This window comes from Mixophyes fleayi, chromosome 5 (assembly GCF_038048845.1).
Source record: "Mixophyes fleayi isolate aMixFle1 chromosome 5, aMixFle1.hap1, whole genome shotgun sequence".
Lineage (NCBI taxonomy): Eukaryota > Metazoa > Chordata > Amphibia > Anura > Limnodynastidae > Mixophyes > Mixophyes fleayi.
Genome location: NC_134406.1, coordinates 241977664 through 241991504, shown reverse-complemented (window position 1 = coordinate 241991504; position 13841 = coordinate 241977664). Strand labels below are relative to the sequence as shown.

Below are 13841 nucleotides of genomic sequence, written 5' to 3'. Positions count from 1 at the left end.
TCAAAGCTCGGTGCAGTTCTGAACAGAACCTGCTGGAAGCCACAGTTTGAAGCTGTAGGAGGAGGTTTGCATGCATCTCTGAAGAAGGACATTTTACAAGTCAGCCATTTTGGAGATAATCAAGTTCAGACCTGTGACACACTGGTGCAGATAAGTTACTGGTTATTTTTATCTATCTGTTGTTGTTCAAGTGGGGTTTGGACTATATCTGGCCACAAGGGCTGAAGAGTTAGGGATAGATGGGTGGGCAGGTAAATATGCACCAAGTGTGTGTCTAATCAGCACTTGTGGAACTACAAGTCCCAGGATACAAATTAGAAAGGATTTTACAGTTGTTGCTAGAGGAGGGTCTGCATACTGTGACTGCTGTACCTCACTGCAAGTGATTTAAAGATCTCCAAAATCTGCAAACTGGACACATGATGTTTCCATGCCATGCTGCATACATACAGAAGGGCCCCAACTTGCAGTGCACTGCTCTATTTCATACTTGCCAACTTTTTTCAGATGGCTTCCGGGAGCTGCGGGAGAGAGGTGGGCGTGTAGGGGGGCGGGGCTCCGCCAATCGCGTCATTTTAGCCCCGCCCCCGTGACGTAATGACGCAAATCGCGTCATTTGACAGCAGGGGGCGGGGCCAAATGCCGCGATTCCCGGTGAATCGCGGCGTTTGAACAAAATTCTGCCCACTTCACTAGGAAGTGGGCAGATCAGGGAGATTGCCACACTCTCCCGGGAGTCCGGGAGACTCTCGCGAAATGCGGGAGTCTCCCGGATATTGCGGGAGAGTTGGCAAGTATGCTCTATTTGTGTGGTGTGTTTGAGTACTGCTGTGTGTGTTTGGCAGTACATTGTAGGGCTATAAGGGAAAATATATAAATTCACCCTGCAAGATATTCACAGTATCAGGAGCAAGTAAGATATCTGATATATTTTTTCATGTGTATAAAGCTGTGACAGTTAATGGTTATATTGTTATATATTATATTATATTGTATGCTGTTATTGATTTATTGCGAGTTTTTGTGTTAACTTGGTGTGCATAGTAAGAAGTGGTGCGCCACTTTCATCCACATTTGTTTTATTACTGTATTGTATTGTTTGCACTATTATTTCAAATTATACCAAAGTATATTTTTCTATAAAATTACAAAGCTGCATTTAGGATTTCCATTTAAATAAATGTGCCTGGCTGGCTTTTGCAGCACACATTTTGTCACAGAGTGTTAGTACTGGGCAGGGGGTTTCCCGAATCTCCCCCTGGTGTATCTTTTGAACACCCCCCAGAAGAGAAAGCAGAGATTCGGGTGGAGGCACTGAAAACCAAGTACCAAGGTGAGAAGCATCTGCGTGGTTCAATATATATATATACCCTCACAACGCTTAATACACAAGGGGGTGTTACATAAAGAAAGAAAAATAACCTCTATAAAGTTGTGTAATAGGACTGCAGTGCTGGTAGACTGAACTAGAAATATCATCTAGTGATGTTTGTGCATTAACTAAAACATACAGTATATTGACGGTATCCAACTTAAGCACAAACAATAACAGATATATCTGAAAAACTTTAACCAAGCAAGGGGAACAATGCTGTAATTTCCAGATAAAGAATGTGTCATGAAAGACGTCTTTATTGTTGCTAAACTTAGAGACCACATGACAGATACTGTGAGTTATTGTTTCTGGGATTGGGAAGACTCTACTGTGAAATCTAGTTCCCTGTTTGCTTCACTTATTCCTGATGACGGTCTTATAATATGTACCAGGATATAAATACAACTGAACATGACATTTTATGACGGGAAACATTGAATTTGACAGTCACCAGCAGACATCAAAAGAGAACATAGACAAAAGACTGTGTATTACTGAGCTAAATTATATATCTACCTGGAATAACTGATGCGTTTAAACCTTAACTAAACCTATCTGGCATTCTGTCTGTTCTGTTGTTCAGTAAAAAAGCAAAACAACTATGGATTAAGGGGGTGGCATAGGCAAACCGAGAGGAGGGGGGAGGGGGGGGGGGTTCTAGTGCCTGGTAACCCCCCCTCCAAGCTTTGGACTCTGTATAATTCAGGTGGCTGGACCCTGCCCCGGCTTCACACGGCTCTGCTCGAAAAGAGAGAGCTGCATGCACCTAACAGTAGTGCACGCAGCATTGCCCATGTATATTATGGGGATAGGGAGAGTTGGAGAGCAGCCAAGCACTCTCTAAAATTATAGCCACGCCCCCATGCATGCTGGTCACGCCCACTGGCAGCGTGGTTTGGAAACCCCCCTCTGCAAATCCTGCATTTGTCCCTGGGTGGTAATAGGGTACGGACAGAACTTAAGCGGTTATATTCCCAGTCTTCTATGTAACAAAATTGCACAGATTGCTGTGGTGGATTTACATACAAGCAGGGACAGTCATGTAATGTTACAGCTGTCTGTAATGTAGGGTATAGGTAAAACTATGAAATGTTACATTCTAACAGAGTTGTAAGGAGAGTTATAATGATACAGAACTGTGTACTGTCTTTAACCTCATACTAGCAGCTAACTACACATTAGGAACATTTCTGATCTTTGGATCCCTAATATTAGAGGCCCCTCTTAGCATATCAATAGGTTCAATATATTAATACATATCCCCATCATTAATGATGGGGATATGTCAGTGGGGCTCGCTATGATATTACACTAGGGCACACGGTCTTAAGCAATGGTAGTGTTGGTGGGACGGGCGTGTATGTTCTTTTGGCCACTGGTGCCAATTTGCAGAGCCAAGTTTGATTTATGCTGATAAATGTGCAGATCTTGATGGTCCTTGACGTTTTATTCAGAGGAACGAATCAGTTCAAATTTAATGACTAAGATTTTAGATGTAGATGACCCCCGATATTGAGCTCATTGGCTGACCAGTGGCCTTATTATTAATCCTGAATGAACAGATCTATGCCACTAAGCTCTGCAAATGTGATGCCAAACTCTTCACGGTCCAAGTCAGCAGCCGGATCGCACTGTGTATCAGCACATTTAGAATTGCATCTTTTCTATACATTTTGCTCTAGTTGAGTTGAGCCATGAAATTTTGTTCCTGATTGTATCCTTGGGTTCTCATGTAGATTAAATGAATAAGTAGCTGTAAGTGGAACTAAACTCATAAAAATAATCAATAAAACATTTTGTTCAATGTAGCTCCTTTAACTGAGGTCTTTTTATTGTAATGAGAGACGTTAAGCTATAAGACTATGTAAGATATTTACTTTGTATAGCAATGTAAGCTTTCCATGTGGATGGACTCTGCTCCTCTGCATTGCTCTGGAGAAGCTACAGAGAAGACGCAGGCAGGTCAGATTACAAGCTACAGGGTAAGAGGGCCTTCAGTCAATGCCGCTCTACTTTTAGTAGTGCCTCTGGCTCAACAGCGTTGTGGAACTACAAAGCACTGTATGTCCTGCCAGAGGACAAGCTGGGACCTGTAGTTCCAAAATAGTTGGAGAATCATAGGTTACACTTTTATACAGCCAGCCACAAGATAAACTTAAAGCTGCTCATGCTCTATGGTCCAGTTCTGCGTCCTTGCCTTCCAGGATAAAATTTGCTAGCCTGCCCTTGACTCCAAGGGCTAGATTTACTAAACTGCGGGTTTGAAAAAGTGGAGATGTTGCCTAATAGCAACCAATCAGATTCTAGCTGTCATTTATTTAGTGCACTCTACAAAATGACAGCTAGAATCTGATTGGCTGCTATAGGCAACATCTCCACTTTCTCAAACCCGCAGTTTAGTAAATATACCACCAAGTGTTACAGAACTTGCAACTTCTAAGCAACAACTTATCTCATTGAACAGATCACTAGTATAATTTAAATGTATTAATCTTTTAGATTGGATTACGGTCATGCCAATGTGTCAAAATCAAATCTACAGCATATAAGTCTAAACAAAGACTCTTCACCCAAAAAGGTCAGTTATATCAGCAAGTAACATGAGCTACTTAAGATATTACCAAACCATACCGATCGGTACCAGCATAAACTGCTTCAGCTGTAAAAGATGTTTGTCCTCTCATCAAGTGCTGCAGTCAGGACAGCTCAAGTCTCTGTTGCCAAAACACAGGAAAGGTCACCCTGCTTGAGATGCCTGGGAGTAGTGACAGAGCTGATGCACAAGGTTCTGTGTCATTAAGCAGGGACATTAATTGAAAAATGGAGAGGTAGGCTACGATTAGAGGTTATTATTATTGCTAGGTTATATTACCATATTATATATTACTTTATTACTATATTATACAACATTGGAATGCATAAGAAATGATATGAAATACAAGTAACATTAAGTGACTTTTCTTCTTTATTAAGTATATGTGCTCTCTGATTGACAGTTTAATTAAAGCTTAAATATCAAACTCTGGTGACTTACAAGTAGTGAGGGAATACATTTTCTACTCAAACTACAAAATACCTGTCTCCACTGGACTTCATTGTTGAGAAGCAAAACAGCCCAGATGCAGCACAAAATCCAGTTTTGTGTCGCTGTGTGCCTGTATTTCCACCAAAGCTAATGATTTTGCAGAGCAAGATGGCGACATTTACTAAGGAGAAGTTTGCACAGGTTAATAGAAGGTGGCGGGTGGACTGAGGGAGTTCCTTGATAATTATGAAGTAGAAGCATCATCATCATCATTTATTTATATAGAGCCACTAATTTTGCAGCGCTGTCCAGAGAACTTACTCACATCAGTCCCTGCCCCTTTGGAGCTTACAATCTAAATTTCCTAATATACACACACATAGGCAGACTGACAGACTAGGGAAAATTTAAAAGCAGCCAATTAACCTACTAGTATGTTTTTGCAGTGTAGGAGGAAACCAGAGCCCCTGGAGGAAACCCACGCAAACACAGGGAGAACATACAAACTCCACACAGACAAGGCCATGGTCAGGAATCGAACTCAAAGGAATTCCAGAGTTCCAGAGGAATATCTGAGAGAAAAAAGTGGCCACTATGGTATAATTTGGATAGCAAAATTATTATCCAGAATTTATGAAGGGCCAACAGTTTACACAGTGCTAATTTGTCTAATATCTCTACTTACATTTCATTTTGCTATATACCTTAGTATTTGGATATGGAACATTTCATATATAACATCATTTAATTAATTAATAAATTTAAACTGTAGGACAGACAAATATGGACAAAAATGATATAAATGTTGTCTTTGCAACAAAGGAAATAAACTCTTCATAAAATAGTAATTTCTATTCCTATAGATATGACATGGTGATCAGTATTGTATATAGTCCATAGGGTGAATGGACCCATATGTCAATATTTCCTACTATATTTTTCCATTAAGTCACTAAGAAACGGACACTAAGAAACGGAGGCAGGCTGGGCTGGGGGCAGGGGACATCTGTCCCATAGTGGGGGCAGGACAGAAATTAATTTATGTTAATTTTGTTTTATTATCTTTTTTTTCCTGCTATTTAAAATAATGGAGGATGGGTGTGGAATACTGTGGAATAATCACGAGGGTGAACAATTGATAATTTTAGATTTGTACCTACAATGCCTAGGGCAGCACCAACTGTAAATACTGTTCTGTTGTTGGAAAGCTCAAATTCCAATATTAACAATCCACAAACTACAGACAAAAACAAAAAAAGCAATTTAGTCGATACTATATGTAGCAACTTAGTTGCTGTCCCTGTGACACAGTGTGTATGTAAAGCTGGGAACACACCTATAGAAAATTTCTCCCAATGCCATGTCCTTAACGATTTTACCAACGACTGAAAGTCCCGATCAGCATGTCGATTCATGTGTACGCACTATACACATTTTGCAAGATTTACCATCAGGTCTGTGCTCTTCATCTGTCATAACCATCTGCTGAAAAGATGGTGACTCTGTAAACTCTATGGAGATCTGACTACACTGCTGGTCATGAGTACATGCACACTGCAGAATTTGCACGACATTGTTCCATCATTTCTAGAGATTTTTAGTCCATTTATAAAATCAAATGAAACGATACTATGTGCTTTGGAACGATACAACATGATCGTTGGAGCTTACACACTAATGCGATATCGGACCTAACAGTTGTTTATCGTGTGATTGGTGAGATAATCGGGTGGAAAACCTGTACCCAGGTAACAGGCTGTAGCTTTCACTAGACTATGTTTTGTAAACAGAATGCAGAATTGTGTATTAGGTTTGTACTAAAGTCTTGTTTAGAAAACGGGTGTGGTATTTTTACTTTGAAGAGTCCTTCAGGGCAGCAATGACCTAGGAAATGTATTTCCAGTTTCTGCTGTAGAAACAAAGAAAGTGGCAGAAGAATGGATCTGAATGGTCCACCCGGACTTCTCCATTCCCTCCTTTATGATTTATGTGTGTACCGGTTATGTGATGTTTAGAGCTTACAAGGTTTGTTTTACACTGGTAAATCTTTCTGTCATTATGGTGTCCCATACACTTTTGTATTTATTTAAATCTAAACAGACATAAGGTTATCACTAAGAAGAACTAAACCTCCTGCAGTTTGGTTCATAGGACAGTTTGCGATATTTGGCCATTCAATGCCTGGAAAACTTTACTATTTAGGACATGAAGACAAATCGTGGGACTATATTGAGCACTGCATAGAAACATTTGGTGAAATCTCCCCTGTGATACTCATACAAAGTGTAACACAGTGGAGGATATAATTCCCATCCTCCTCTGTAACCTGCCCTCCCCACCTTCCTCCTTCTATAATCATATAAGCATAAATAAAGATATAACATTAGTAATGAGTCATTGGTTCGCATCTGGTAATTGTGTTATTACTCTTGCTGTAGCTCAGCACCACATGCTTGTACTTATTGGTTTTCAAACTGATGATATTACTGTCTACAGGCTGCCACGGAATTATGAGAAATAATCTTCATCTTCATCCTATAAGAACCTATTTTGCCCATTGTGATTGTCTTACCTGACCGTAGCATTGAAGCAGAAATTCAGTCTATAATAGGCTACAGTACAAGTGTTACTGAGTCACTGAACCGCACGGTAATGTGGGCACGCCCCAGTAGGTCACATTGAACACACTGATAAGCAAATAATCTGCATTAACATAAATGTCCCAGGGTGAAGTAAAATTGGTTTAGTAGTAAATCCCAATCCATATAAAACAGGAGAAATGCAGCATAGGCCTGAACAATAAAAAAAATCCTTTTGCATATGGAGCAATTGTGTGAGCAGACTACCTCCAGTAACTACTGTCCGATCTAGCAATATGTGGGATGTACAGCTGCAGATACTACCTCCATTCCCTGAAGAAATGGCCCCTATGACAGTTCTATTTAATCATTCCTAACACAATAAACACTTATCCTGTAGTCACAGAAGACCAGTTGTCATCTTAAATTAAATCTGTCCAAGGTTGAGTTTATCATTTCTCTACTTAATCCATTCCCAGAATGCAACTTTTCAATATCATTTAATGGGAATGTAACATCCTCTGTAGGTTCTTAGGGCGGATATTTCACTGGTTCCATTTATTCTCCAAATATATTAACAGTTCAGCTAAGGAGTGAGCTGCCCGGTCACTGATCATAACGTCATTAATAAGTCCCCAGTGTTTCGTGTCGGGTTCCTAAATGTGTGCCCCCTTCCAAATTTAGTGATGTGTGCCACCATCCTGATGATGCAAACCCCAGGTGCATGAATAGTCATGAAGGGATGGTGACATCACTAAACTACACCGTGTAACAGTCAATAATACAGATCCCAGTTCGGTTCTGGCATTGTGATGTCTCGGAGCAGAATGACAGAGAAGATTGGGTAGAATATAATATAATATGTATATATCGCTGGAATACATAACTATATAAGTAAGACAGAGGGCCTGGGTTCCAGCAGTGTTGCATGTGCCTGGCACCTCTGGTGTTACAGACAGATGGGCAGTGAACATCTGGTTTTAGCGCTGTCCAAATGTGCCCTTGGGTCTGGGTCACAATTGTAAGTATTAGGACCCCTTATGTCACTGATCTATTATAGTTGTCATTAGATAGTATTTTCTTTGGCTCTACAAGTGTTTTCCAAAAACACTGGCATCCGGGCAAAACTTACATAGAGTAAAAATGTCACAATGGGTCTGGTTATTGTGGGTCAAACCCCCTCCACTTGGGCAGCACAGTGGCCTAGTGGTTAGCACTTCTGCCTCACACCACTGGGGTCATGAATTCAATTCCCGACTATGGCCTTATCTTTGTGGGGTTTGCGTGGGTTTCCTCCGGGTGCTCCAGTTTCCTCATACACTCCAAAAGCATACTAATAGGTTAATTGACTGCTATCAAAATTGACCCTAGTCTCTCTCTGTCTGTCTGTCTGTGTGTGTGTGTGTGTATGTTAGGGAATTTAGACTGTAAGCTCCAATGGGGCATTGACTGATGTGAGTGAGTTCTCTGTACAGCGCTGCAGAATTAGTGGCGCTATATAAATAACTGATGATGATAAATTCCCTGGAATGTACAGAATGGGCCTGAGTCATTAAGGAAAGTAAAGCAAAAAAAAAAAGTAACTTTGCACCTTGGCAAAACCATGTTGCATTGGAGGATGAGGTAAATTTAAAATACGATGGCAGATTAACAATTGTGGTAGGGCATGTCCTAGATCAACTTTACATTTCAGTGTAAACATAAAGCTATCAAGTTTTTGTGTGCTACATGAAAAAACAGCCAATATTTAACTTATGTGCAAAATAATAAACTGATTTGCACCCCTTGCACTTTAACGGGGTTTGTCCAAGAGAAAACGTACTAATGATTTTTTTCCTTACATTCCTTAATGAATCAGGCCCAATATGTTCATGATGAATTAATTTAAATTGTATATTTTGTACATTATTTTGTTTACATCTTTTGCTCTGTATTATGGAAATAACACTATAATTGCACCAATACGTATTGTACACACAGAAATTGTGAACTCCCTATCCCAGCTTGCCTCCCCCTTACAGATTTCACTACACCACCACCCTCAAAAAAACAGATTTCCCAAAAAGCTGGGTATTTAAGCTACAGGCCTCTCTGATGAAATTTTGTTGTTGCGTAAACAATAAATAAACACAAACTACAAAACACTAAGAAGAGAAAATCCCTTTCCAGATATTATGTTTTCGTTACATAAGCTACAATAGTAACAACATTTACATTTCCCTTTAGAATGTAAGCTCTCTAATGAGGAGGGTCCTCCATGCCTTACAAATCTAAGATAATAATAATAATAATAATAATAATAATAATTTACACTTGACACAGTTTATTGTTTTGTTTTAACTGTCAAAAACTGATTTTACAACACTGGAAAGTCAAAAAGTCTTTATTGATTTAATCAAAATGACTTTCAGTATCCAGACTTATTTTTGAAGACCTCTGCAATTCGCCCTGGCATGCTGTCAATCAACTTCTGGGCCACATACTGACTGATGGCCGCCCATTCTTGCCTAATCAATGCTTGGAGTTTGTCAGAATTTATGGGTTTTTGTTTGTCCACCCACCTCTTGAGGATTGACCACAAGTTCTCAATGGGATTAAGGTCTGGGGAGTCTCCTGCCATGGACCCAAAATTTTGATGTTTTGATCCAAGAGCCACTTAGTTATCACTTTTGTCTTATGACAAGGTGCTCCATCATCCTGGAAAAGGCTTTGTTTGTCACCAAACTGTTCTTGGGTGGTTGGTAGAAGTTGCTCTTGGAGGATGTTTTCGTACCATTCTTTATTCATGGCTGTGTTCTTAGGCAAAATTGTGAGTGAGTCCACTCCCTTGGCTGAGAAGCAACCCCACACATGAATGATCTCAGGATGCTTTACTGTTGGCATGACACAGGACTGATGGTAGCGCTCACCTTTCCTTCTCCGGACAAGCAGTGTTCCAGATGCCCCAAACAATCTGAAAGGGGATTCATCAGAGAAAATGACTTTACCCCAGTCCTCAGCAGTCCAATCCCTGTACCTTTTTGCAGAATATTAGTCTGTTCCTGATTTTTTTCCTGGGTACAAGTGGCTTATTTGCAGGCCTTCTTGACACCAGGCCATCCTCCAAAAGTCTTCGCCTCACTGTGCATGCAGATGCACTCACACCTGCCTGCTGCCATTCCTGAGCATGCTCTGCACTGGTGGTGCCTCGATCCCGCAGCTGAATCAACTTTAGGAGATGGTCCTGGTGCTTGCTGGACATTCTTGGTCACCCTGAAGCCCTCTTCACAACTATTGAACCTCTCTCCTTGAAGGTCTTGATGATCTGATAAATGGTTGATTTAGGTGCAATCTTACTAGCAGCAATATCCTTGCCTGTGAAGCCCTTTTTGTGAAAAGCAATAATCGCTGCACGTGTTTCCTTTCACCTAACCATGGTTAACAGAGGAAAAACAATTATTTCAAGTACCATCCTCCTTTTAAAACTTCCAATCTGTTATTCTAACTCAGTCAGCATGACAGAGTGATCTTCAGCCTTGTCCTCATCAACACTCTCACCTGTGTTAACGAGAGAATCACTGACCTGATGTCAGCTGGTCCCTTTGTGGCAGGGCTGAAATGCAGTGGAAATGTTGTATTGGGGATAAAGTTCATTGTCATGACAAAGAGGGACTTTGAAATTCATCTGATCACTCTTCATGACATTCTGGAGTATATGCAAATTGCCATCATAAAAACTACTCTAGTATTTCAATAGTTTTTAATCAGCTCCTATAAGGTTTAAATGATACAATCAGACTAGCAATGAGCAGGTTATTTTTGCAAGCATGATCATATATAAGAAAATAAATAGTGCAGAAATACAGGCAAATAAAAACAGTTCAGCGCCTCTGTCTGGGCTGAATAAGAAGTTGGGCAACTGGGGCTCTTCTATTCAGTGCAATGCGGGTCAGAACGTGGTGAAGTGCTCGTTATCATAAAAAAAAAAGTAAGAAATTGGGAAGTGGGAGCAATGTACGATCAATGGCTGGATTGCTTTAAAGTCAATCGCTCGAGAAGTAAAATACATTTTAACATTTTAGGATGTTAAGTAACTCACCCCTCTTCATGCCACCCCCACATTCTACTACTGCTATTCACCTGGCCTCATGGCTGAAAAACCCCAGGGTAAATGTATTAAGTATCAATTCTAGCAAATTGGCGATATATAGCGACTATGCCAGTATAATTTAAAACAGCTAATACTAATTGTAGCACAGACTCTTAGCATACATTAATGTGCTGACCTTGTGAGAGGCAGTGATCTGTGCGCTTGTGTGTATTTTAGAGAGGACAGGCCTGTCCCGTGGTGTGAGGAGGGGAGAAAAGCCTCAGACTAACAGATAGTGGAAGGAGAAGGATTCCCCCAAAAGCACAGACCAGAGAGACTCCGTTTACACTAATACAGGACCATTGTCACCTCTATATGAAACCAAAGGCATCCAATCTGTTAACGCCTGTTTGAGGTGACACTAAGGGCTATTTACCAGCATTGCTGAAAGGTACAAATCTGGTCAATTCCTTCTGCTATGTAAGATATAAGATTTGTTTAAAGTATCTAAATTACAGTAGTGCTATATTCTTCTCATGCTCAGTACTCATATCATATTCAGGGGTAGAGTACATATGTCTGGCCATGATATATTATATATGTATTGTGGTACTGCCTATCCATTAATCCTAAGCATTAATATCACATAGTAATCACAGTGGCATCATGCACATAAGTCACATGACAAGGAATGGGATCGTATGTTTTCTTTTTTAAAGACTGGTTCATGCTAATGGAACATCAGTGGTTTATAGTGACTGTTAATGTTACAATGTCCCTGACACAGATCAGTATAGGAATCACCATCAGGCTTAGGTTTATCATGAAAAGCAAAATGCAGTCAGTCCATAATTATTAAAGAAGGCTTTACAGAAACAATAAACTTAATTTCTGGATCATTTTTTCATCTCTTATTATTAATATGTGTAGTAGTACTTTTCAACATATGTCAGTGTCGTGTGATGTTAACATTGTTCTGATTAATTTAGAATCAATGTTTACAGAGTCACTCTCTCTCTTTAGCAGTTAATTTCTTGATCCATTGACTCAATTTCCCTGATCAGGCTACCTACAATACAGACCAAGCAGTGGGCAGCAGGTCACCCGCCAGCGACCCACCCAGCCTCCACACGCGGCCACCCAGACCGCTGCTCCAGACCTCATTCCCATACTTAGTAAGCAGAGAATAAAGCAGAACAGGGTCAGGTGACTTCTGCGTCACATGACCTCTTATACACGGTCCTGGGAGGTCACATGGTATACTCGGAGGAGGAGGGGGGTGCACTGTGCTCTCCATCTTTTTACTATGAGGCCCCTTTGAAGGCACAGGCGGCCCTCCAGCTATATCACGTAGCTCTCTGCTATAGACAGCAATGGGATTATTTACTAATATCTAACAAAAGTATAAATATGCTTTAATCCATGTACCTAGTCAGCAGTTTATTAAAATTATGCTGCAAATGAAAGCAGATCTCTAATTGACTGCGGGACTGCATTGCACAGTTATAGTTTGTTAGCAAATAACCACCAGAATTAACTAACTAGTGATATAACTGCTATAACTATTAAGATATAGTTACAATGATAAAAGCTGTAACATCTAAAAATGAAACAGTAAATATGGATACATTTGTGCATTTTATCCATACAAAATAGATACTAATTCTGATCTAATATATAATTACTATTTATCATTTACCCTCTAGGGTTTCACACTGTGCCAGGTTGACGTAGTCCGTAGTTTTCAGGATTCCGCCTTTAAATCCGCGGACCAATCCCTCCAGGTAGCCACAGTCGACGTTAAAGTAAAACTCAGAGGAAGGCATGGTGGAGCCGATCGCTGTATCTGTTCCTTGTTCTGCTGCTGGTGTGTAACACACAGAGACTGCTCTCTAACCGGAGATTATTTCCAGTGTGACACAGGCTGGCTATTGTCTTCCTCTTTCATTGCTTTTAGAACACTTCCCTTTTGTTTATTGTGAAAACAGCGCTCTCAGAACTGCAACAAACCAGCTTCTGATGCTGGTAAAGGTGACGGCAAATACTTACATGTAGAGCACACTGATGGACATTTGTGTAAACTGGTGCATGGATGTAACCAATAGCAACCACTTTAAAGGGGAGATATAGCTATTTTGTGACAGTAGTTAGGGTTTATTTTCAATTTGCTTTTCTATGGATGATTAGTAAATCATTTGTCCAAACAGTGTTCTGCTAAGTGGAAGTCTAATCTCTGCACATTTATAATGCAATATACCTGCCAAGTCACTCCAGGGATAGCATCCAGCTGTCCCAAGCATCCTGGCGCAGTCTCAGGTTATAAAGGTTTGACCTTGAGGATTTTCTGTCCCTGGATATGTTCCTATTTTTCAATAATGACAAAATGCACAGTATACTTTCTGATAGTCTGTACAGAATTGATAGCATCTATTCTTTGTTCGTAGAATTTATAAAATAATAATTTTTGAACAAGACTATTTAAATTACAGAAAATCACATTATTAGTTAAATATATGATATGATGGTGATTATAGTAAATCATAGTTCACTGACACTGGCCCTTGTGTGATAATATTTGATATTGAAAATATCTGCAGGAAATGGTCCCTTGAAAATATTTTAAAACCATGCACCATATGACACACAACTGGCTAAGATACAACTATTTCTTTATCAATCAACCACTAATGAATGAATATATGTCCTAAGTCTATCCTGCATTGACTACGGTCATCTTCTATCTGGTTATAATTTTGCTGCAGAGATTACCTATTGTTTAGCTGCATAAGGGCA

General features: G+C 40.0%; 1 protein-coding gene across 1 annotated transcript in view; it reads right to left on the bottom strand.

The window, feature by feature from the left end:
- Positions 1-13185, bottom strand: part of ATP6V0D2 (ATPase H+ transporting V0 subunit d2) — a 54269-nt gene extending 41084 nt beyond the window's left edge. The window contains exon 1 of the mRNA XM_075213745.1: positions 12748-13185. Coding sequence (XP_075069846.1) covers positions 12748-12874 — 127 coding nt within the window. The 5' untranslated portion in view covers positions 12875-13185. The remainder of the gene's footprint in view (positions 1-12747) is intronic.
- Positions 13186-13841: the final 656 nt, after the last annotated feature.